Source organism: Gopherus evgoodei, chromosome 9, assembly GCF_007399415.2.
Source record: "Gopherus evgoodei ecotype Sinaloan lineage chromosome 9, rGopEvg1_v1.p, whole genome shotgun sequence".
Classification (NCBI taxonomy): Eukaryota; Metazoa; Chordata; order Testudines; family Testudinidae; genus Gopherus; species Gopherus evgoodei.
In genome coordinates this window covers 9,594,186-9,620,242 of record NC_044330.1, presented here as the reverse complement: position 1 = coordinate 9,620,242, position 26,057 = coordinate 9,594,186, and the positions used below count along the sequence as shown (strand labels likewise).

Below are 26,057 nucleotides of genomic sequence, written 5' to 3'. Positions count from 1 at the left end.
GCAGGTACTTTAGAAATAAATCTGGACATCAGATGGAATGCTTAAAGCAAGTCTGTGTCAGGCAGCAAAGGCCAAACTTGCTCCTAGTCTACTGTGCAGCCCTTTCATTGTTTGCTCTGGGGAAATTTTTTAGTTAATTCACCTAAAGACCATCAGAAAAAATAAAAGCCAATTATTTCAGATGTATTCCCTAATTTTGAGTGCCTCCATATGTAGGTTCCCAAAAATGAAGCTAATTATGCATCATGCCTGTAGGCCTGTCTTGCCGTGCATAATTAAGCAAGGGGGAGGCCTGGTTTCTTGGACAACAGAATTAGGGAGGTAACTAGGTCAGCAGGCCAAAAATGGAATGTTTGTGCTAAGGTAAGTAAAGGAGCCAGTAAGCTAAAAGACAGAATGCCTGAGCTAGCTAATATAAGAACACCACCCAGGGAACCATTTACAGTAGTAAGAACAATGGGCAAGAGAAGTTAGGGGCATAAAGATGAAGTAAAGAGTAAAACCGAATATTCACAGCATATGGACAGAGCATGCTGTACAGGGAGTGGTTCTTGCAAAGTAACTAAGCCAATTCCAAAACATGTGATGCAATATATATAAAGAAACGGGGTTTCTGTGTAACTTTGGCTGTGTGGTGTATATACCTTGTACTCACTCCCTATGTTTGAGGTTGATCAACTCAACATAGTGTTGGTATATGCCAAAAAAAGGAACCTGAATGACGAGACTGGAGGCGAACTGCATTCTGGGGGAACTGAGTGGAAAAGGTCTTAGAGGCTACCCCAGCACTGTTCAGAGATGTTATAGACCCACAGCTCTCACTGACACCTGCCCATCCTTCTTTGTGGGAGGCTCAGGGCAGCTCGCTCTGGATGGAGAGGGCACAGCATAACAGAATCAGTAAAGAGAAGAACTGAAATGTCTTTCATTTTTCATAAATTTATAGAAAATCAGGATGACCGCACCCAATTATGCAGTCAGACAGAAGGATAATGTGTCTATCCTAGAAATGCATCAGAGAAGAAATACTCATCTTGTTATCTGTATGTACTGCCTTTCCTCTTACCCAACTGCGCGATCACTGCACTTAACAAGAAAACTTGAGATGGTCTTTCCCTAACCCCTTCACTTCTCTTTGCAACTCCTCACCCTGCATCCTGGCCCAAAACATACAAGGAATTTGCAAGTGTACTTCTTGTGAATTTAATTATTTACACATGAAGATTTTACAAACTTCCTGCATAGAACAATTGAAGCCGTTACCATAACTACAAAACAACTGAGTTGTACAGGTCCCATGACCCAGTTGAAATCCAACCACTGAGTGCTATTTGGTTTTCTAGTAGCTCCTTATCATGAGATACAGTGGGAATCGTATTTGGTTTTGAGTACTATTTCCAAAAGCTACCTTCTCCAGCCTTGCAGAAAGACTGGTATATGGAAACAGCTGTTCCCTCTGGAAAGTGGTATAATTTCACTTAGAAAATGGTCTAACTAATTTTTTGAGCGGGAGGAAAAATTTATAAAGATTGAGTTAGTAAAATAAGAATAATTTCCCCATAACTTTGAAAAGACCTCCCAAAAAACTTTCATTTTATTTGAATTTTGGGGGGGAATTCCTTCCCTCCCTCCCACACACAGTTTCAGGTATTTCCATCCCTTTTCTCTCATATTGATTCACTTTTCTTGCAGTAGAAAAGTGCAGAGAGAGAGAGAGAGAGAGAGTGCGTGTGTGTGTGTGTTATTGAAATTAAACACATTTTGAAAAATTTTGTGGACAAATCAAAATTTTCAACAAACATTTTCTGTGAAAATCCTAAGGTTTTATCAACAAGCCATTTTGTGTCCAAAAAAAGTTTGATGGAAAAACATTTCAACTAGCAGCTTGGCTAAAATAGTCTAGAACCCTGTTCATGTTGAACTTCCCTCCTACCTGAACCAGTGGTTTAGTCATCTGGATTGCTCTGGAAGGCCTGCTCATTTTCTAAAGTTGTGTGTGTTAAACATGCAAGAGCAGGACTCAGAGAAGAAACAATGATATGAAACGTAAGACCTTTGCCTAAAGCAGCACTGTCGGCAATATTGGCTACATAGAGCTAATCATCGCTCTGAAGGCTAGAGAATACTCCTATAAAAGTCCTAACTAATAACAAAATGCAGTCAGCAAGGAGAAAGAAAAATCAATTATTCCTTTGATATCTTGACTATGACTTGAAGATTCGGATGGCTCCAGTTGATTCAGATACATTTGTCTTGGCTATTTAACTTAAAGATGAGTTCCTAAAAAGCCTAACCACAGCTTGGTCTCTGACCCAGCACATCCCTAGGATCAGTATTTTAACTCAGAGGTTGCTTTACCAGTAGAGTTTGTATTTTAAATGATGGTTGTAGAGAGAAGCGAATAGAAGAAAGAAGTCCACACCGTAAGCTCAAAACCAGCCCCCTGAATTTCAGAAAGGGGTTTCAGATTAGATCTTGCATTCCATCCTCATGGGCAAATTTAATTTCCACAGACTGCGGATTTACTACATTTAAAACTGGAATGGAAAAAAACACTAGTAAATGTCCCAGGCATTTTGGGCTGCATATAAAGAGAAGTCTCAAAAGGGGGAACAGTGGAAGCCTCTTGTTTTTGCTGATCCACTGCCTGGGAATGAATTTTACCTGGGGCAAGGAGCTAGCACCTATGTCCTCAAAAGTCTTAAGGCACCTCACTCCTACTGAAATCAGTAGGCACCTAAACACCTTTGAGGATCTGGGCCTAGATGGCCTTAAGCAGAAGGTCTTTTCTACCTCTAGACTCTGATTTTTGAGCCCAGTCCTGCACTCTGTACCAAGTTAAAATTGCATCAAGAGCAAGGAGAACAGAATGAGGCCCCTCATATAAGTATCCTTCTGTAAGAAAAAAAAAACAATTAGTTTCTCAGTCATTGCCATACGCTATTGCCACAAAAATGAAAGCCTCTTTTCTTCCGCTCCTCTGTTTAGAAATATTGTGGGCTGTAAGAAGCTGGTGGTTTCCTAAAGAGGCACTAATGGAATTCACATATTCCTATACCATATAATCTCTCTTCTGTCCAGCCCACCTTCTCCTTCCTCTCTTTTGTGTTATGTATGAGTGAGTAAGGAATGCCAAAAAGGATCCAATTAGCAGTCAGCTATATATAGATGAGATGTTGTTTGTTTAGATTTTATTACTTAAAGGACTGAAAGGGGTTCAGGTGTGCTTCCTCAAATGAACTCAGAGTTCTAAGAGGCCTGGAGTATGAGTCACCTTGTTTGTCATTTGTGTATAACGGATATAATCTAATGTTGGATAGCACCTAGCTGATTCAAAAATTTTTTATCCACATTGTTCAATGTGTGGCCCTCGGCCTTATTTCTGGAACATTATTCAAACCCTGCCCTGAAGACAGAATTATTTATTTCCGCATGGGGCTTTTCAGTAGTGCTCTTCACTGTTGAACTGAAGTGCTTCAAAACCATAATGTATTTTCACAATATGCCTGTGAGGTGAGGGGATGGTATTATCTTCATTTTACAGATGGGGACCTGAGGCAAAGAGATTAAGATCCAAAGTGTCCATTAATTTGGGGTGTCAAATGTGAGATGCCCAAAACCTCATTTTTCAGAGTACTTAGAAGTATATCACACGCTATATGTTCAAAAGGACAGAATCTTAATTATGGCATTTCCTAATTTTTGAGTGCTTGACTTTGCATCACTGTAATGTTCTTCTAATGTAGTTTTTTGTGTGTAGGTTCTTAGGTTTTTTAAAAAGCAAACTGAAAAAAACCATTGTATCATGTGGAATCACATTTACACCCACATAAACCTTGGCAGGGTTGGAACATTTAGACCACATACTTTGTCAGCTCAAGTAGCAGAGCAACTGGTAGCAGTAGCTAGGTTGTCATCCTCCATATGGTTCACCAAAGGATGATGACACATACTTTGTTAGCAAATATCTGTGAAACTCACTGTCATGAAGGAACACAATTTTAGGAGAATTCAACTGCCAATTCTAACAGGTCTCTGCTGAATGTATGTAAACTGAGATTTTTTTTTTTAAAGGCTTATAACTTGTAGACAAATTTGGGCATTTTTTAAAATAGGAAGAGCAAAAAGGGCTTGAATGCCAGGGCAGGGCTTCCTTTTGCCTAATTTCAAGCCCTTGATCTAAAGTGCAGAGGTGCCTGAGCTTCTCAACTAAATGGTTGTAAGAATTTTTTTAACCTGGGCAAACTAATATATCTTTCCCTAATCGCATTCAGGAAATGGCCAAACCATTGCTGCTGAAACTTTCCAAAATAATTCAGCATGAGGCAGATACCCTATAGGGAAAACTTCAGCCCAAATGTGTGAACTTTAGCAGCGTTATAAGCAACTGAAAACAGGGTCCTACAATGGGAAGGGTCAGGCAACATTAACTGTGGATGGCGCTAACAGTGCCACCTATAATACTTCACAGCTCAGTAGGTTCCTTCCCAAAGTGCTTTACAACTGGTGTGCCAGACTGATCACACTAGCCCTATGCCAGTTTATGTCAGCTGAGGATCTGGCCTTCTATTTACAGGAATTCCATCAAACACTGCAATGCAGTCAGCAAAAATTTAGCCAACTCATCAGCATCTCAGAAATTGAGTTAATTGGAGCACAGAAGGAACCTATTAATTTTCTTGTTGGGTTGCATCTCTTTCTTCCCAACATACATGCAGGGATGAATTCTGCCCTCAGTAACTCCCATGAAACCCTCAATGGAAGTTAACCTCAACAGGGAATAAACTGAGCTAACCTCAGAGTAACATGCATCTTTATGTAGTATTAAAATATAAAACTCAACAAGATTTACAGGGAAGTCTGTCTGAAGTGACCACCCAAAGGGCCAGCAGAGGGCTGTTGCCTCCTTGAGACTGGTCTATAAGTAAAGCATGAGCACGTTTCCACAGGCAAACCTCTCCCTCAAGAACAAGAGGAGTGGATGTGGTTTTGTATTGAGCATCAAGTCTGTTCCCCTCGTGGTTTTTATTATTTGATTAGGTAGGTGCAGGCATTTGAGCAAGCTCGCTGCCTGTGTCTAGTTGGTAGATCAGTTTGTGAAATGAGATGTTTCAGAATGAAAGAGGGTATGAATTTAAATATTAAGATTTTGTCCCTGATTCTGCAGTCCAGCAGAGGAGCACTTGGCATAAGTCTAGCGAGTGAGGAAAAAGACAGTTTTGAGCCACTTGTCCATGCTCTATCCTCTCCTGAAGGCTTCCCTAAACTATGCCTCCTGCCAACAGCCCACTGAGGCCATTATGACAGCTGGGGCTCAGGTAGGCATAGGTCACACCTCATTTTCCGGGCCATGTCCCCTGTGCTGGCATGTAGGAGTGGGTGGCCCACATTTCTGCCCCGTCCCTCACACATGGCAAAGAAGAATTTCTTTTTACCTAGCGGTGTGTGTGTATGGGGGGGAAATGTCACAATAAAATTCATGAGAGCATTTCATGTATGACCCTCAGCACCACCACTTATGCCCTTTTTTTGAGCATTCTGCATTGGGTGAATTTCACTTTTGTCCCTTTCCCTGGAGGATCAGAGTGGGGAACATGGTCAGGATTTTGCTCTGGAAATAGGGACTGTCTTTCCAGAGAGTTGGCAGGTGAGAAACGTCTCTGGATTTTTTTTTCCCTGCACAGGGGAACTCAGATAATAGTCATCATGTGGCACTTCTGTGGTCTAGTTAGATATGCAGGCTATAGAACATGAGCCTTACTTTCAGGCCTCCAGCAGCTATTAACCACATCTTATTTATCCACTTGCCTCCTTATTTGCATAGAAATTTGATCTTTGAATGCAGTAGCTTCCTGTTGATATAATATGCTTTGCATGTGATCAGGAAGATTCAGGTGCCTCAAACAATGATGAGTTACAATATCTGCCATAAACAGCACTGGCACCCTCTCCTCCTTCTTCCCCAGTTGGTGCTCAATAAATCCTTCCAGTATAAATCCCCAACCCTGCAATGTGATTTAATGAACCCTTACTGACTTCAGCTGAGCTTCACAGAGGTACATGGGTCTGCCCACATGGATCAGATCGTTGGACCATAATTCAGAGAAAAATAGTCAGCTACTATATTGGCTTAAAGAAAAAGTGGGACCTACATTAGAAGTACTGTGCCTGGTAGTACTGATCCTCTTCCAAGGATGTTAAGGAAAGCCCAAGAGAGATCCCACACTGGAGCCGTTCTTTTTAGGTGATGAGTCTGAAGAACTGTCCCAGACTGAGATGTCGATGGAGGACATTTTGGAACAGATTGGTAAACAATCAATCACCAGGACCAGATGGGATTCACCCAAGAGTTCTGAAGCAACTCAAATATGAAATTGCAGAACTATTCCTATAGTTTAAATTAGCTTCCGTACCAGATACTGTAATGCTGATTTTTAAAAAATGCTCCATAGGAGATCCTGGCAATTACAGACCACTAAGCCTAACTTCAGAACCAGGCAAATTGGATGAAACTATAGTAAGAGCAAAATTGATGACCATGGTATGTAATGGGAAGAGTCAACCAGACTTTTGTAATGGGAAATCATGACTCACCAATCTAGTGGAATTCTTTGAGGGGGGTCAACAAGCATGTGGACAAGGGGGATTCAGTGGATATAACATACTTTGACTTTCAGAAAGCCTTTAACATGGTCCCACTCCATAGGCTCTCAAGCAAAGTAAGTACTCATGGGATAAGAGTGAAGATCTGCTAGTGGATCATTAACTGGTTAAAAGATAGGAAACAAAGGGCATAATGGAATAAATGGGCAGTTTTCACTGTGGAGAGAAATAAATAGCAGGGTCCTTCAAGGATCTGTACTGGTACCAGTGCTGTTAAATATATTAATAAATGATCTGGAAAAGGGGGTAATTAGTGAGGTGGCAAAATTTGCAGATGATACAAAGTTACACAAGATAGTTAAGTCTGAAGCTGACTGCAAAGAGTTACAGGGGGATCTCATAACTCTGGGTGACTGGGCAACAAAAAACCAATGCTGATAAGTGCAAAGTAACACACATTGGAAAACATAATCCTCATAATGCAAAATGATGAGGTCTAATTAGCTCAAGAAAGAGATCTTGGAATCACCATGGATAGTTCTCGGAAAACATCTGCTCAACGTGCAGTAGCAGTGAAAAAAGCTAACAATGTTAGAAACCATTAGGAAAGGAATAGATAAGACAGAAAATATCGTAATGCAACTACATAAATCCATTGTATGCTCACACCTTGACTACTGCATGCAATTTTAGTTGCCCCATCTCAAAAAAATTGTTATAATTGGAAAAAATACAGAGAAGTGCAACAAAAATGCTTAGGGGTATAGACAACTTCCATATGAGGAGAGATTAAAAAGACTGGGGGTATGGCTACACTTGCAGCCGTACAGCACTCCTGCGGCAGTGCTTTGAAGTGCGAGTGTGGTTGCGGTCCCAGCGCTGGAGCACTGTTTACACTGGCACTTTGCAGCACTGTAACTTGCTGCGCTCAGGGGGGTGTTTTTTCACACCCCTGAGCAAGAAAGTTGCAGCGCTGTAAAGCGCCAGTGTAGCCAAGGCCTAGAACTGTTCATTTTAGAAAAAAACAACTAAGGGTGGATATAATAGAGGTCTATAAAATTGTGACTGGTGTGGAGAAAGTGAATAAAAAAGTGTTATTTACCCCTTCACATAACAAAAGAACCAGGGGTCACCCAATGAAATTAATAGGCAGCAGGCTTAAAACAAACATTAGGAAGTACTTCACACAATGCACAATTAACCTGTGGAACTCATTGCTAGGGGATGTTGTGAAGGCCAAAAGTATAACTGGGTTCAAAAAAGAATTAGATAAATTCATGGCGGATAGGCCTATCAATGGTGATTAGTCAAGATGGTCAGGGATGCAACCCCATGCTCTGGGTGTCTCTAAACCTCCAACTGTCAGAAGCTGGGAGTGGACAACAGGAGACAGATAACGTGATCATTGCCCTGTTCATTGCCCCTAAAGCATCTGGCAGCAGTCATGGTTGAAGACAGAATACTGGGTTACATGAACCATTGTTCTGACTCAGTATGACCATTCTTATATTCTTGTCTTCAAGGCAGTGTGGTCACAACTACGGCTCAGGAGTCAAAACATCTCTGTTCTAGTCTCAGTTCTACCATAGACTCACCGTGTAAACTTGAGTGAGTCATTTAACTTCTCTGTGCTCAAAGGAGTCAATGATACAACATCCCCATTAGTTAGGGAATGTTGCTGAAGTGCTTTGGGATTCTGAGACGAAAGTCAGTTCAGGAATCCAATGAATGACATTTTACACACTGAGCAACTGTTGGAGAAGATAGTGCCATTTTAAAAACTAAATTGTCACTTTCTGGTCATGGTAGTTGAGCTCTGGTATTTCCTGTTCCAAGCCCAGAAAATACTGCAGAAAGTCAAATACTGCCATATGGGCAAGTTTTATTTTTATGGCACCCATTCTGGGTCAGTACTATTTAGAGACAGAGCATCAATATTAATTATTTGCCTTACCAATAAATCATTGAATATCAGTCTTTGGTCTGACCCGTCAGGCTCATCTGTAGAAACATTCTTAGGCTTTGTCTACCCTTACTGGTGGTTTGACGCATGGCGATCGATGCATTGGCGGTCAATTTAGTGGGTCTCCTGCTAAATCGACCGCAGATCGCTCTCCTGTCAACTCCTGTACTCCACCTGAACGAGAAGTGCAAGGAGAGTCGATGGGAGAGCGTCTCCCGTCGACATCACGTAGCATGGACCCCACAGTAAGTAGATCTAAGTACACTGACTTCAGCTACGTTATTCACATTGCTGAAGTTGCGTAACTAAGATCGATCTCCCCCTGTAGTGTAGACAAGGCCTTAGTAAGCTAATCATTCATACACGCTGTATATTGCAATCTAGGTATTTAATTAGCTCTGGCCACTGTAGTATATGAGCATCATCATATGAGTAGCACTACCCTGGTCCAGTATGAGGAAGGTGGTAGTGTGACTTTCAGGACCAGTAAACACTGTACATCTCCCCACTATATCACAGTTCTAGAAATATTTGTCAGTAACGTGGGCTTGCTGATCATTTGCAACAATATGCACAGGGTTCAACAGTCATCTGTATGTTTTTGTCTCATCAGTTTTATTTTGAACTCTAACATAAAATTCACAGAACCACATTCTAGAATCAGTTAGGCTTTCTGTGTAAATAGCTGATGGCATCAGATGGCCCTCATGAACAAAGGCTCCAGATTATTTAAAGGGTTGTAATTTACACCACCTGCAAAGCAAATATGTGCTTTGTTATATATATTTATTCCCTCTGCTTCGCTGTACATTTAGAATATTATAAAATTGTACAGTTTGTGTGTGCTCTGGAAATGACTAAGGTGCTGACAGAAAGGCAGTAAAATTACGTCTTGGTCCACACTACAGAGTTAGGTCGATAAGGCAGCTTATGTCAACCTAATTATATCAGCGTACACACTACAGTGCTACTACAACAACATCATAATTGCATGTCCACAAGAGGTGTAGGGCTTATGTTGATGGAGTTCAGGTGACACGGTGTTGTTGTAGTCACTGCATTACTTACAGCTGCGATTGGCTGTCATTCTTGTCAGCTATATCCTAGAGCTGTGAAATTGACAAGAAAGCCGGGCTGTCACCAGGGCGGGTGGGGGGCTCCAGCTAGAGCCTGGCTGCCCATAGGCTCCTGGCTCCCAGCTGGGCTGTGTCCATCCCGCTTGGAGCACAGCTGCCCTCTGGCTCCCAGCCCAGCTACCCAGCCAGGCTCCCCATTCCAAGCTGGGCTGTACCTGCCCCGCTCTCTGCTGCTATCTGGGCTAATGCCCAGAGGCTCCTGGTTCCCTGTGGGGAGCCCTGGCTCCCACCGCCTCCCCAGAATCTCAGCTCTGTGCTACCATTAGCCAGGTTGCCCCCTCTGCCCCCCACGGCTCTTGGCTCCCCACTGTCCGCTGCAGCTAGGCTTCCAGTAGGGAGCTCTGCACCCAGAGTCCAGGCACTCCCGGTAGAGAGCCAGGATCCTCAGTGCAGCTGCCAGGCTCCCCACAGGGAGCGGGGAGCCAGGAGCCTCCAGGCAGCAGCCCGGCTGCCAGCCAGGAGTGGGGAGCCTGGGTAGCAGCTGGGCTGGGAGCCAGAGGGCAGCTGAGCTCCAAGGGAGTGCACGCACCCTAGCTGGGAGTGAGGAAACCCAGGAACAGCCAGGCTCTAGCTGGAGCTCCCCATCTGCCCTGGTTACAGCCTGGCTTTCTTGTCAATTTCAAGTCTCCAGCATAGTGGTGAAAGTGATAGGAATGACAGTCAACAGCCGATGTATGTAATGCAGTGTCTACACAGACACTGCGTCGCCCTAAATCCACCAACATAAGCCCTACGCCTCTTGTGTAGGTGGAGTTATTATCTTGCTGTAGTAGGGCACTTACATCAGTCTGTAGTGGGTATGCTGCCATAATTAGGTTGATGTAAGCTGTCTCTGTAGTGTCTACCAAGCTTCAATTTACACAAACCGGACAGTCCCTTCGTAAAAGAATAAATGGACACAAATTGGACATCAGGAATGGTAACATACAAAAGCCAGTAGGTGAACAGTTCAATCTCCCTGGTCATTCTCTAACAGATTGAAAAGTCACTATTCTTGGACAAAAAAACTTCAGAAACAGACGTCAAAGAGAAACAGCAGAACTAAAATTCATTTGCAAATTTAGCACCATTGACCTGGGTTTGAATAGGGACTGGGAGTGGCTGGCTCATTACAGAAGCAGCTTTTCCTCTCCTGGAATCGACACCTCCTCATCAATTATTGGGAATGGATCACATCCACCCTGATCAAATTGGGCCTGTCAAGACCGGTTCTCCACTTGCGAGGTAACTCCCTTCTCTTCATGTGTCATTATATAATGCCTGCAGCTGTAACTTTCACTCCATGCCTCTGAAGAAGTGAGGTTTTTTACCCACAAAAGCTTATGCCCAAATAAATCGGTTAGTCTTTAAGGTGCCACCAGACTCCTTGGTGTTTTTGCAGATACAGACTAACATGGTTATCCCCTGATACTTTTAAGACTCTTTGCTAGAGACTTAGATTTCATTTTTAAAATATAGTGAGGTTCCTCTTTACATGGCCCAAAGGGTGGCTCTGTTAAAAAGGGGCCCCCACGAGACACAAACTAAGCTATTTTGAGTCGACTTAAGCTATGTCTTCACTGCAAAAAAATAAAAAAAAATCTCTTTGCTCTTTTTAATCGAGATAGCTAACTCGAGTCAGCAACCTCACTGCAGATCCTAGTGAAGACAATGCAGAGGTAGTTTTTACCGCAAGGTAACTATTCAAGGTCTACCCCAGAGGAGGAGGAGAGGATTATACAGAAGAAACAGGCGTAGAAAATACTCCATGTGAGCGATGCACAGGAGTTAAGGTTGTCACTGGAGCCTTAACGTTTGCGTTGTCTGACTGTGGGATAGTGTGATTTTAAAGCTAAGAATTTACAAGCAATTTTACAAGCAGAAATGCATGTGAATAATTTGCACACACTCAATGAACAATTAGACATCATGGTCACTTGGAAGGAAGACTAAAGAGTAGAAGATAAGTCCCTCTGAGGGACAGACCATCTCTGGCGGGAGCTTAACTGAAGGGAAGAAACTTTCCAGGAATGGGGAAAGTGACAGAGTAAGAATAGCCTGACTGACTCATTGCTCTGTGCACTTGGTTAGTGTCCCCATGTGAGCCAAAGTGATGAGATAATTGATTAAGTATCAGGTGACGATTAACCAATCAGCAAGTGGACTCAGCTCATCAGCTGAGGAGGGCTAAAAGGGAGACAGGAAGAGAGAAGAGAGGGGTAGGCCAAAAGGGAAGCCCAGAGAAGCTCAGGATCTCAGGGAGATGAGAGCTCTCCCACCTTCTCCCCTGGGTCTGGGAGAAGGTAAAAGTCATATGCTGTGGGGAACAACCACTTGTTTAGCTTGTTGTAAATAACACACATGGTGTTGAACTTGCCACTGGAGTATGTGAGGATTGTGTACAACATGGAGTATAGTGTGAGGGAATCCTGCCCTGTGACAGGGAGTTGGAAGTGTTCTTGGTAGATCCATAACCCGATTCGCCCTCACCTCATGAATATTTCACAGCTGACTCTGAAGCCTGGGCTCATGGTGCCGACACTAAATCTCAAGCATAAGCTTTCAGTTTGGTTATTGGACTGAACAGAACTGTGAGAACAGAATGGGTGTGTGTCTGAAAACGTTCTCTCTGAGGCTTACTTAATGGTGCTGGTCTGGTGTTCTTGGGTGATGCTCGCTTGGGGGAGGATTCAGGATGCGGGGCGACAGGTTGTACCGGCCGAGTCTGCTTGGCTGCCAGCTTCTTCAAACTCACTTGCCTCTTGTCAAACATTTCTTGCACGTCTTCTAGTTTTTGTAGAACTTTTTGGACATTGGCCTGTATGCAGAACAGATGTGGAGTAGATGTCATTCAGGGCTGGACAGAACACTGGGGTGGGATCCTTGCACCCAAACCTCAGACTAACAGCATTAGGCAGTAGCACACTCTGCATTCTGTCTTAGAATAGTGCAGCAGCTGCTCTCTGCAGGCACTCTGCTCCCACTGAGTACCTGCCTCTGCACAATCCCTGACCCAGGCTTTGGAGTGTGTGAGTAAGGACCGTAGGCAGCAACTTTTCATGGCACCGGTGGGTGCTCAACCCCTCCCCCCATGGTCCCGCCCCACTTCGACCCCTGCCCCACTCCCATTCCGACCCCTTCCCCAAAGCCCCCCCAACTCCGCCCCCTCCCTGCTCCATTGGACTCCTTCCCCAAAGCCCCACCCAGCCTCTTCCCTGAGCGTGTCCCGTTCCACCTCCTCCCCCCTCTCTCCCAGAGCTTGCCACTGTGAAACAGCTGTTTCGCAGCAGGAAGCTCTCGGGGCTGGAGGGAGAAGTGGAACTGCGGGGCACTCAGAGGAGGAGGCGAAGACAGAGGTGAGCTGGGCCGGGGGGGGGGGGCGTGGGGAGGGGAGCTGCCTGTGGGTGCAGAGGACCCACCAATTTTTCCCCATGGGTGCTCCAGCCCTGGAGGACCCACAGAGTTGGCACCTATGGTAAGGACTCCTCGTATGAGTAAAGGCTATTCCCCCAAGTGTCCACATTTGTGAATAGTTTGCTATCATAGATCTCCTTTCACATTTTCATCTGAACAGAAGCCAGGAGTTAATACAGTATGTGAAGTGTGTATTTTGACATTCACTGCTGGTTTGTAGGAAGTTTAAATTGGCAGAGTAAAAATTCAACAAGCTTTACCTTTATTTCAGCGGTTAGAATCATGTCGAACTGGTTGTAGAATTCCTTAGGGTTAGACACCTGGTGTTCCTTAGCGGTTCCCAGGAATTTCTCTATGTCACACAGCGCAGTTTCAGCTCCTTCCTGTGACTGGCACTTGTCCACAGCTTGAGAAGCTAAGAGGTAGATTCCAGTTTCACACCATTGCCTGGCCTTTAGAAGAAAACAGCCATTAGGACGTTGTAATAATGGTACAGACTGAGGCTTCAATGCTGCTGCTTCTTGCCCACTATTTGAACAGAAATAACACTCTTCAATACCACCCACGTGCCCATGCTGGTACAAGAGAGTCAAGGCTGTAAACAGTTTTCAAGATGCATTGTGCATTAAAAACAAAGGAGCTACAATGAAGTCTATGGGGCCAAATATGACCCAGTGTAACTCCACTGACTCAGCACCGTGCTTCAATGGAGCTGCACAGAATGGGACTCACTGTATTGAATTTAGACAAAAGCAATAAAGTCTGATGTCTATCATTCTATCAATAATCCACGTTGTTGTGCCTACTCACTGAGGGGTCTCAGGACAGTTCCTTCAGCAATCCACCTTCACAACAGGCTAAGCAGAGGATCAACTGACACTCAGCTCTGATTCTCTCCTTACTGGTTTTAAAATATTGCACTATTGATGATGACTTCATTATATTAAATAATTGAATGCCCTTCCATTTTTGGAAACAGCAGAACAACGTTAAAAAATAGTTTCTTTTTCAGCTAGCTACCCCAAAACATGTCCGCGACACTGTTAACATAGCCAGGTGTCCTATCTTTACTGCTGCAAAAACACTAAGTTATCGTGCAAAAGAAAAGAAACTGCACTGAAGCTTAAGTTGTGCGCCAAGTTTCAAGCCAAATTGATTTTAAAGCGAGGGAGTCAAAGGTTTCCATTATAAACCTGCTGTTTCAAGACAACAGCTAAACCTTCCTAGATGTTAAACTGTACAGTTCCTTGAGACATCAGATTGTGTACCGTAACTCTGTCTGAGTAACTATACTCTACACTGTGTTACTTGAAAAATACCTTGAAGCAACCAGACATACTCTTCTGTATGATAAAAACAACAAGGAGTCCGGTGGCACCTTAAAAACTAACAGGTTTATTTGGGCATAAACTTTTGTGGGTAAAAAACCTCATTTCTTCTGTATGATGAGTCACTGCGAGCTGAAACAACAAGGAGACATCTGTTAGTCTTTAAGGTGCCACCGGATTCCTTGTTGGTTTTGTGGATACAGACTAACATGGCTACCCCCCGTTATTGGGAGCTGAGAAAGCTGGGCAACTGGTAAGATCCAGCCCACAGCTTGTGTGTAAAGTAGTAGAGAGAATAGCTATTTTTTCTTGATAGCAGTGATTTATGCTAATGGAGTAAATAGCTGATACAGTGTAGATAGACTCTACTGGCTGAGGGGTTTCCATTCACTTAGACCAAGTCATCCATGAAACAACAGATTGGATTTGACGAGCACAGTATTTAATGGCCCGGTTCACTTCAGTTCCAAGAGATACTCCCACTCTGCAGGGCACATGCCTACGGCCGCACACGCAGTGATGCTTCAGCGCCTTCTTGTGTCTGGCACTTCTCCAGGGTGCATCTTGGCTTGCCACCCCATGTGGAGTTGGCTAAGGGATGGTAGAAGCTAAGTGCACTGAGCAGGAGGCATCAACTAGGACAAATTCCCAGCACAAACATCTGTAGCTTTTCCTCTGGAATCTCTTTCCTGATGAAGCCTAGATCTTCTTGTCGCAACCTCTTTTCCTGCATTCCCAATCACCAATAGCAATTTGTCCCATTAATAACCAGTAAATAATTTGCACATATACCTTTCACCTGCAGGCCTCAAAGCCCTTTACAAAGGCAGATAAGTACAGGACCCCAAAGTCACACAGGGGCAGAGCTAGACATGGAAGCCAGGACCTGTCATGCAGCATTGTGGTCAGTCCATCTGACCACTGCTGTCCTCATCAAATGGAAACAGGAATATCCTTAAGTATATTAACAGTGCCCTGTACCTAAGCCCAAATTTGCAAACAATCTCTACATTTACAGATCCATCCTGTGAGGCACTGATCATGTCCTGTGACATGCTGAGCACCCTCACCTCCCATTATATTCTAGATGTAAAGTGCAGCAAGCCAGAATTCACTGTCACACCCAGTAACTTCAATGAGGTTGTTGGCCCAACATAGGAACTAAGAATAATCTGCCCAGATAATAAGGGTGGTTACAGTATTTGCTTCAAATCTCCCTTGGTACTAGCACAAGATGATTCATATGGGAGGCCAAAGGTTTCATTAATGCCGTCTCACTTTGTTTAACATTCAGTTCAGATAAGTACCCATGAGTCCAGATAGATAACTGAACGTTATCTGAACCCCCCAAACATCTTGGGTCTATAAAACTGGGCTAGGAATCTCACAAATAGGTTTTCTGGTAATTCTTGCCTCAAATCCGGCTGAAAATACCACAAGATCGTCACTTTCTCATGACATTTGAGCATTTCTCCTTCCCATTCCAGCCAGATCATGGAAGCATAGAGGAACTTGGAAACAAAAGAATGTAACAGGCAGTGAACAGATCATTGGCAAGCCCCAATAGAGGCTTGGGCCATGTTTTAGGTTTAGATGACTTCTTATTTTACCTCAAACCCTAATTTCTAATCCTCCTAACTGTATAATTCCAGGAAACCACTGTTCTCTTTTATGCTAACTAGTCTCTCTTCCCCTTTCTGAGGCTGATACCACAACTATTTTCCCGCAGCTGTGCATAGTAGCTGTTTGGGGGAAATAGCGAACATGCTTTTCTCTAACCCCAAATATGTGATCCTTTAACCCATTATTTTTTCATTTAGCATTACTAGTGCTTTCCTACATGAAGACTTGCTTACCTTGTCTAACTGCTTATGCAGCTCAAGGGACTTTCCCAAAATATCGTATTTCTTCTTGGTCTCATTGGTAAAGTCATCGCAGATACGCCTGAGTTCAACACATTTTGGCCTAATGGAGTCGACTGCATAATGGTTGTTTTGGATGAGCTGGTCTCCATGCAGAGCTAGTGACTGGGCCTTTTCCAAAGGTTCCTGTGCAAACAAGAAGAAATGAAAAACCATCACACCCTAAAGGATGAGCCTAGTCTAGGTGGCTCCTCTATAATTTCTGCTGAAGCCTAGAGCTGCAGGATGGATCATTCTTTTGGATGACACCTTGTATTGTTTCACACCTGCCTTGAAGTCTGACTTCATGATGTGTGAGGTTGCCTTATTTTAGTTGCCTTACAGATGTGTAGCTGACTCTGTAGGCTAAATCCAGAAGTCAGTCTAAAGGACTCTCAGTTGGTGTAATTTATACCATAGGCACCAACTTTCTAACGTGCCAGGATGTGCTCCGCCCAAGGCCCCGCCTCCTCCACCCCCTTCCCCAAGGCCCGGCTCCACCCTGCCTTTTCCCACCACTACTCTGCCCCGCTCCACCTCTTACCACCTCCACTCCTGATCGGTGGGGCTGCCAACAGGCGAGAGGTGCTGGGGGGAGAGGGAGGTGCTAATAGGGGGGCTGTCGGTGGGTGCTAAACACTCACCATTTTTTTCGGTGGGTGCTCCAGCCCTGGAGCACTCAGAGTCCTCACCCTTGATTTATGCTTGCTTCTCCCTGCTCACTGTGTACATTACGCCAATTTAGACTCAATAGGCTACGCTCAGAGGTGATGTTTAAGAGGTGCAAGTTATACATCAGTAAGTATGTGTGGTGTCTAAGTTGATGTAAGAAATTACACAACGAGGAGAGTGGGAAGAAGGTGCAAGCTATGCCACTTTGCACTCATTTAGACTTCCATGGCAGAACCAAGAAGAAAATCTAAGCCTACTGGATCTCAGCTAAAAGCAGCAAAGAATCCTGTGGCACCTTATAGACTAACAGAGGTTTTGGGGCATGAGCTTTCGTAGGTGAATACCTACTTCGTCAGATGCATGTAGTGGTCCACTACATGCATCTGATGAAGTAGGTATTCACCTACGAAAGCTCATGCCCCAAAACCTCTGTTAGTCTATAAGGTGCCACAGGATTCTTTGCTGCTTTTACAGATCCAGACTAACACGGCTACCCCTCTGATACTGGATCTCAGCTGTACACTTTAGACACAAGATCATCTTGTGCTTTTGCAGCTGTTCGTGTGAATTTGATGTTATTTAACTGATTCATTTCTTTGATGTTTCCTAATGACAGCAAACCTACTGCTCATCACAGCTGCCTGATGGAGTTATAAGGCCAAAAGATCTGGAAAAGGAAAGGTTGTTCAATGCATGCTGAATCCCTTGCTGGAAATAGCTGCTCAGGCAATACTGACTTCTAGTAAAACAACGTTTAAAGATGTTTAACTGGAGAGTCTTTCAAACTTTGCTCACTCTGTACTTTCAAGTTCCAAGGGATGAACACAACCCAAAACCTCAGCTCCAAACCCTCCTGAGCTTTATCGGGGTTTGAATTCCAAAAGCAGATTTTGCAAGGGGCCACTATATTTATCATGGACCAAATCAAACTGCCAGATCTTAATGCCCTAGGAGGCTGGACTAGTCAACATCTGGATCCGAACTTTAAAAGGCTGAGCTCATGACATGTTCCTTTGTAAACATACCTACGCAGTAGTATGTAACTGCATTTTCTGGTGGTGTCGCACAGAACAGTAAGTGTGGTGTATGGACAAAGTGACTAATAGTAGCAATCTACAATAATTGAACTATAAAGTCCAGTAAAGTGCAAACCTGTCCTTTCTCTTCAAGTTGTTTCTGTTCCTTTAGGAGGTGCTCCACTCGAGTCACGCTGTCTCCAATATCTGTGAAACCAGCTTGCGCGTCCATCAGATTATCCAGTTCCAGTTTTACCTACAAGAAACACAAATAGCCTCATTTTATAACAACTCCACAGCCTCCTAGGACTTTATAGCTATCACTATGCTGTACACCATGGGCACTCAGAACGTCATGGTGACAGCAGTGATAGAACTCAATCCTCCTGCTCCACAAGCACCAGCCCGTCAGGGAGAAAATTCACGAGTTGTCCTTAGGATTTATGGGGCCTTATGCAGTATTATTAAACTAGTGCCCCTATGCCCGACAGCAGCCTGGGTTCACGTATGCATTTTAGATAAGGGGGGTCTTTTGAAGGATTTATTTTAAAAAAATGATATGTCCGAAGATCCAAGCATTTAAGGCTAAAGATGAATACTCAAATCTAAAAATCTATGCAAGGATTTTTAGAGAGGTGATTTTATAATATTCAGCAACACACTAATTAAATATTTTTAAAGCACATTTTAAACTAAGGTCCTGTAGATTAACATGTTCCGAGTAAATATTACAGTAATACACAACTGCTTTTGTCAGTAAATTCAGAAACTGAGGGCTTGTCTACACTGCCAAGTTGTCAACAAAAATTTTTGTCTCTCCCGGGTACTTAAAAAAGCCCCCCCATGAAAGACAAAAGTTTTGCCAAAGCAAGTGGCAGCGTGAATGCGGCTTTGTCGGCAGGAGTGCTCTTGTGCCGACAAAGCTAACGCCAACTCGTTGGGTTGGAAGTATTTTGTTGGCAGAAGTGCCGATAAAGTACCGAAAAGGAGCATTTACACATGCTGACTTTTAGAGACAAGTCTATTTTTAAAAAATAAGCAAAAATACCTCTCTGAAATCATGTTCAAAGTGTCTTAGCTGAAGGCACTGTTCCAGTTTTAGGTGATGTTTGGACCAAAATTGATCAAAAGCCTTTTCTGTTTCATCCAACTGAGCCAATAACCTGTTAAGAAATTAATTGGAGAGTGAAAATCACTTGATATTTATGAGTGTGTTGTTGTTTAGTTAGTTAGTTATGCAGAGAAGGTGAAATTCAGCCAGGTGTTTGGGGATTACAGAAGGCGTCTCCAAAGCAGAGCAGACAGACTCTTCACCACACGTATGAGGCACAGCTGGGCTTCATGCTGATTCTGGAGAAGCAATGTGGAACAGAGTTTTGCAATGGGCTAGAGGAGGAGGGGACCAATGAGTCTGTGACTACATGGATCCAGTGGCCACAAACCGTTAGGTAGGGGATGCTCCAGGGCTGCAGTCCCTCTTGCTGGGCTAGAATAGCAGGCAGCTGCAGAACTATTCCATACACAGCGTGTGGCCATGGGGGTGAATTCTCTCTCCCTCCCAGTTTCCACTTAGTTCTTCAACAAAGTTAATTTATTCCACCTCTGTGCAAAGTGTGTACATTTCACTCATTCACTTAACAAAATATTTAAAGTAGGTGCCTCTCGCTTGTCATTCCAGATTGCTCCATCAAGCCCAGTATCTTACCTGTGGCAGTGAACTGTTCCTAGGGCAAGTACTGTAGGTTAACATAGCTGGTCAACTGTGCAATGCTGTAGGAGGGGCGTGGTGTGAAAAACGTCCTTCCCGCGATGCAACCAACTGATGCTCTAAGCACGCAATTTGCCCCCTATTTTAGCATCAAACTTGGACTAGTAGTAATGTGCTCTGCTTATATGTGGGTGTTCTTTTGGCTTTTGCATCAAATGCCTGTAATTTTCAAAGGTTGGGTGTTGACCACACTAACAACTTGAAAGGTGAGCAGAAGTCAATGGAAAATTCCCTAAACATCTTTTGCTCACAGCCCAGCGTAAGCCAGTTGTTTAAAGGTCACACTAAAGGAGACTTCAAACAATAATCCCTGACATTGAGTCAGAACACCTACAAATCAAGGTACAGAGGGCTTATACAGAGCCACTGGCAAGCCAGCAAGCCAGTCGGTGGGAGTTTTGCCAGAAGCTTCAGTGGAAACCAAGAGTTGTCCCTATGTATTTAATGTAACCTGAAGGATAACCTGAAACGCAAGGAAACATGTTCTATGCACTGTTCTACCCACTCTCAGAAGGAATGCTGGCTATACGGCACACTTTGACTCTATGGTATGGCTCACTCACTCCGAACACAATCCCTCAGCTGCAGACAAACCTAGGCATAACTAGCATTTCACAGCACTTGCTAATTTCCAGGGCCGTCCCAGACAACGCTGCTTCACCCCCACTGGGACAAGCTGAAGTGTCTGCATGATGTTTAGCGCTTCGCGTCCACTGCAGCACGGCATGTATTACAAGCTGCTGCACAGTGACTGTCAGCTCCATGACACTAAACAGAGCCCTTCGGGGGAAACAGGGAGGACAGATCCATCCTGACTGAAGCTGTGGATGAGGCGCATTTCAGATTCTTCCATGCCCCTTGTGATGCTGTATAGAAGGGAAGGTGACCGTCTACACTAAGATGGTCACCGCTGTTGTAAAATTGTGGTAAATCATGGACAAAGTATGCCTTGTGAGGTATCACTGGAAAAGTTGTAATCCACTAAGTATTATTATCCTGTTTTGATGTGTGTATCATCATTGTACGTGACATTATGAAACTTTGCTGCGTGTTTGTAACTCAAACTGTGGTGAGTCTGGGAAACACCCCCAGGTTAGCTCTTCAGGAATAACAAAAGGATCTGTGAACAGGAGCCTCTGCATGTCAATTCAGAGACAGCGTAAGCAGTATGTAGCATGCCAAAGGTGCAAATAAAATTTGCAATTCATATGAAGAACTGGTGGACCAGCAAGTACATCATGAAGTTGCTTAACTCCATAACGCAGCCAGGATTTTTCCAGGAGGGGAGTCAAGATATAAAAGACAAGAACAAAAGTTGCCCCTCCTACATCTTTCCCCCGACATCTCTGGACTGATGAACTTTGACAACATTTTGAACAAAGGATTGAGGTCCCCAAAACTATTTTGGCAAATCCAAGATATAAAAATCTACCAGATATAACAGCCCTGTTAGCATTTTGGATTTACAAGCTTTAATTCACCGTAACTTAGCAGCTTTAAACCTCTGCATAACTGTCATTTATTTTCTTAGCTAATAAACCTGAGTTAGTTACTGACGTAATTGGCTGGCAGCATTGTCTTTGGTGAGATCCTGAGCATCTGGTGACCTGGGGTGAGTGACCGATCCTTTGGGATTGGAAGAACCTAATGTGTGGTGATTTTTGGTTTTAATAATCTGTCACCACTAAAGTTCAGTTTATCTGTGTGATGATATAGGCTGGAGGGCCTAAGGGGACTGCCGGTGGCTTCCCCGATGAGCTAGTATTGTAATCCAGAAACACGTCTGTTGGTGGCTTGGTTAAATCTAAGTATAGAATATACCACCAGTTTGAGAGTGTCTGCCCAGGTTGGGCAGTCTGACCTGAGATGGCTCTCTCAGCTGGGACCCATTCCAGACACCACTGACATCTCTGTTTAAGGGGAGCTTCTTCATCCACTGACACACACATACACATTCTGTTTTAACATGCACACAGGAACGCCCCACTCCCACCTGGATTAGGAGAGTGTGTGCGTGGGCGGGACAGGGAGAGCAACATTGCACGTCAAGCCTTGGGCCTTGCAGTCAATAACCTCATCAAACAGAACTGAGGAGGCTCAAGGTTTCTTTGAACTGGCCCTGTTAGTTTCACCAGTTAATGGCTCCTACACCTAGACCTTCCTCACACCAAACATGCAATAGCATATTCCTAAAAACTCACTGTGAATTAATGATTAAAAAAACAACTACCTACCAAGACTTATTCAAATTAGGATTCAAATCACATTTGCATGTTTCAGAGGGTCAGTTAGCAACCTGGAGGATGTAATCCCAATTCACCAACCTTTCCACCGTCGCTACATTTTCTAGCTCGTCTTCACTGAGTTTGCTAGTGGAGCTCCGTGTGACTGGCTCTCTAATACACGTCAGTAGCGTGGCCCCCTGCTTCACAGCTAGTTTCAGCTCATCCTGGAGAGAGACAAGCAAAACAAACAAACGCACCAGTTCAAATAAGGTTTTACCAAATCCCAGGTTAAGTTGTTATTTTTCTCTCTCAGAGGAGAAGCACTGCCATTGCCAGCGGAGGGTATTTCTGTAGGAATTGAACATTGGAACAAATCAGGGATGCTTGACGAGGAAGCTGCATTTAGTGACCTGCCTAGAAAATGAAGAGATGCAACCTGACGTGATAAGTGACAATAATGATTTTGGTGTCTCTTGAGGGACAGAATAATTCTGGAGTTTTCTGGGGTTGTGACTGGCCAAAATGCTCCTTCTGTCATAGAGTTTAAGGCTAGAAGGGATCTCGTCTATATATATCACAGGGTACTAACACCCCCCAGAACCCAAGCACTAACCCCAACCATCAGAATTAGACCGAAATATTGCAGACTATGGGAGACTAGATTATTCTGTGCCATAGGTAGAGAATAGGTAGGACTGAGGTGCACCAGTGCTCAAGACACCCACGATGGCAAGAAAATGATTAAATGAGCTATACCTGGATAATCCTGGCAAGTGACCCATGCTGCAGAGAAAGGTGCAACCCCCTAAGATCACTTGACAATCTGTCCTGGGGAAAAATTCCTTCCTAACCTCACATATGGCAACCATGAGATCAGTTACGACTGCTAACCTTGCCCATCTATATTCTGTTGTTATCCCCCGTAATCAACAGGTGTCACCTTCCTTTACACAAATTATTTTGCCCATTTATAAACAGTTAAGCAGTTACAAAATACCAAGAATGGACTCCCAATAATTTGGGAAATCAAATGCTGGGCTCAATTTACCAAAAAAAGGGCCCTACCACAAGTGGGCCCACTCACAAAAATGTGATCTCTGTTAAAAATTCTCCACAAAAAGGCAGCCTGGGACTTAGAGACCAACATTCGATTCTCTGCTTCACTCTAGACTTCCTGTGTGACCGTGGGCAAGTCACGGTGTCTCTGTGCCTCTGTTCTCTACCTGTACAATGGAGATAATAGCATTGCCATGGATGGATAAAAATCAATGATTTTTTTTTAATTAAAAAAATTGGATTTTTTTAAATTTAAATTAGATTTTTTGATAAAATGCTTTTTGAGGAAAAAACCTATCTAAAGACAGTTTTTAATTAAAATAGTTTTAATTAAGATACAGCTCAAGATATCTCATCATGGAATAGGGATTATAAATTCTAATTCTATAGTACGAGACAATATATTCATGTCATGTTTAAGAAAAGTTTTGTAAACGAACAAACAGGAAAGTGAAGGTGAAGTCAACTGAGTTAGCCGAAGAAGCCAGTATTTTCAATTTCTCATGTTGACCTGGCTGACATAGTCAATTCAATTTTTTTTTTTAATATTTCACTTAACTATTTTAGCTAAAACCAATTTTAACAAAAACAAAATGGATTTTAAAGAACTTGAATGTTTAATTACATTCAAAAATTCATATGCTTGTTTTGTTAAAATATTATATGTTTACCATTGAAGAAAAAGAATCCAGAATACATAACGTTGTTGTTTTAGTTAAATAAAACAATTTAAATGTCTGTCTGGTGGTGATCTCCTCCTAATACAGCATGGCAAGAAAATCCTCCAAATATTAATGATTAACCTGTTGAACTGGAGATATTTATGAAGCCATTGGGAGGTGAACTATCTGCTTCAGTTATGTTTGGTAAATGAAATAACCAAACAATCATTTCTGATACAGTTATACAACTAATCTGAAAACTTTTCAAAATAAATCACTTTGAAAATGTATAGTGTGCACCTTCTAAAAATGAAACCTACATCTATCTGTGTATGAGTTGTGAAGAATATGTATTAAGGTTATAACAACCAACAAGAATGCGCTTTTCCATAGAAATCCATGATTAAATCAAGTCTTCCTGACTAGTGATTTAAATCAAATCCACCCTGAGCACCGCCCTAACCTAACAGGCGGTTTGTGAGGATAAACACATTAAAGATTGTGAGGTGCTCAAATACTGTGGTAATTGCGGCCAGATAAGTACCTAGGGTGGATGATAAGTAGAGACACCAAGCGAGTAGTTGTTTAAAAAGTTTGTTTTGACCAGAGATTAAAAGGAGATTGATTTGGTATCGCCGGTGGCTTTGTGCAATTTGCGGCTGTGGCTGGGTTTGAATTCTAGTGTGCTCCTTTTGTGTGGCATGGCACAGTAAGGAACTAGAGCATAAAATTGCTCTGAAATGCATATTAAAGTCTTGTGAGGATTTCTGTGAAATAGCCTTTGCTACACTTGCATAAGTTTTTGTCTCACTGGGCTTCATTCTCACTCTCAGGCTGAGCCGGGCTGCACAAAGGAAAGTCGCCTTCATTTTAAATCGCTGGAGGAGGCGGACGCTGTAGTCAACGCTAACTGAACAGAGCAGGAGTGAGCTGATGCAATAGCTATTTGAGAACACTAGAGGGAGCTCAGGGAAGGAGTCCAGGAAGAGGGAACAGCAAGATGGCCGAGAGTTGTTTTATCTATTTTTGTGAATTAATAAAAAAATCAATTTCGTTTTAGTGCTTCCCTCCTTCAGACAAAATTTTAATAATAGATCTTCCTCCTCCGGCTATGTATATGAATTAGTTTCGTTGACGCAATCTGCCTCCGCTTTCTGCAGCAAAGCTCCTGAGACGCAGAGTTACCTTACATGGCATGCTCCCGTCTTTAATTTCTTTAATTAGCCCCAGAATAAGGGCCTGATCCAAACCCCACTGAAATCAGTGGAAGTCTTTCCACTGACTTCACAGGGCTGTGAATCAGGCCCTATGCTTTCATGGGGGTTGCCCCCTTTCTAATGACTGGTAACTGGACCCTCGAGGCCCCACCCCTGCCGTGCCTCTTCCACCAAGGCCCCACCCTTCTCTGCCTCTTCCCCTAGGCCCCGCTCCCTTCTCCGTCTCTTCCCCAAAGGCCCCACCCCTGCACACCGCGAGCTGCACGAGCAGCCTGGCCCCAGAGACGGCGGTGGCAGCTGCTGCGCTGTCTCCTTCCTTCCGCTTAGGGTTGCCACCTTTTCGAAAGACAAAAAAAATCCAACAACCAGACATCAGGGCTTGTCAAATGGCACCCGGACACACCAGCCAAAACCCAGACTGTCCGGGTGACAACCCTAGCTTTCACCAATCTAGTCCATGCTGACTTCAGGACTGATTTCCAAACGTGGTGCTTCCAAGGCTGCCAAGAGAAGAGGGCACTCTCTTCAGTTCACTCAAATAACTATTTCGCATCCTTCTAGTACAGTTACCTCTGCCAGAGCCATCTCAACAGCACATTGACTAATTAAGGTCTGCTCCTGCTTCTGCAGAAGTCAGTGCCAAAGCTCCCATTGATTTCAGTGGAGCACCGTCTGGCCCTACTACGACGCTGTTGTGTCCCAGCCAAAGGACAGAATAGATCCAGGCGAAAAAGAACAATATCCAGTCTCCTAATGTCAACTCTTCCTATTAACTAGTTTCTGTCTGTTCAATGTCTTGAAAAGCTAAATCTACATGCTATTATGAGCCCTGAGACAAACATGCAAGGGAAGGACAAAGAAAAACAGTGGCAAATATAGAATGAATTCAGTGGCAGGAGTGGAGTCAATGATTTCTGCAGCTCTAGGTTTGCTGAATGGTAGGAGTGCTGGTGAGAGAGACTCCTGTTAATCCTATTCTATCAGTAACACCGCTTTGAAGTCAGCTGCATCTGCCCAAGAGCCTATCAGAAACTCCTGAAAGGTGTGGTACTGGCAGTGCAGTGGATGCAGCTGCAAAACCCGAAAGCACACAATGGACCTGTCCAACAGCTGAAAA

The 26,057-nt window shown here is 43.5% G+C and overlaps 1 protein-coding gene across 4 annotated transcripts in view; it reads right to left on the bottom strand.

The window, feature by feature from the left end:
* MCF2L2 (MCF.2 cell line derived transforming sequence-like 2) overlaps nt 1–26,057 on the bottom strand; it is a 296,056-nt gene that overhangs the window by 146,823 nt on the left and 123,176 nt on the right. For all 4 annotated transcript variants that reach the window (XM_030575473.1, XM_030575475.1, XM_030575476.1 and 1 more), the window contains exons 8-13: nt 22,105–22,229; nt 19,061–19,175; nt 18,149–18,268; nt 16,280–16,471; nt 13,356–13,547; nt 12,322–12,499 (exon numbers count right to left, since the gene is read on the bottom strand). In XM_030575473.1, coding sequence (XP_030431333.1) covers nt 12,322–12,499; nt 13,356–13,547; nt 16,280–16,471; nt 18,149–18,268; nt 19,061–19,175; nt 22,105–22,229 — 922 coding nt within the window. The remainder of the gene's footprint in view (nt 1–12,321; nt 12,500–13,355; nt 13,548–16,279; nt 16,472–18,148; nt 18,269–19,060; nt 19,176–22,104; nt 22,230–26,057) is intronic.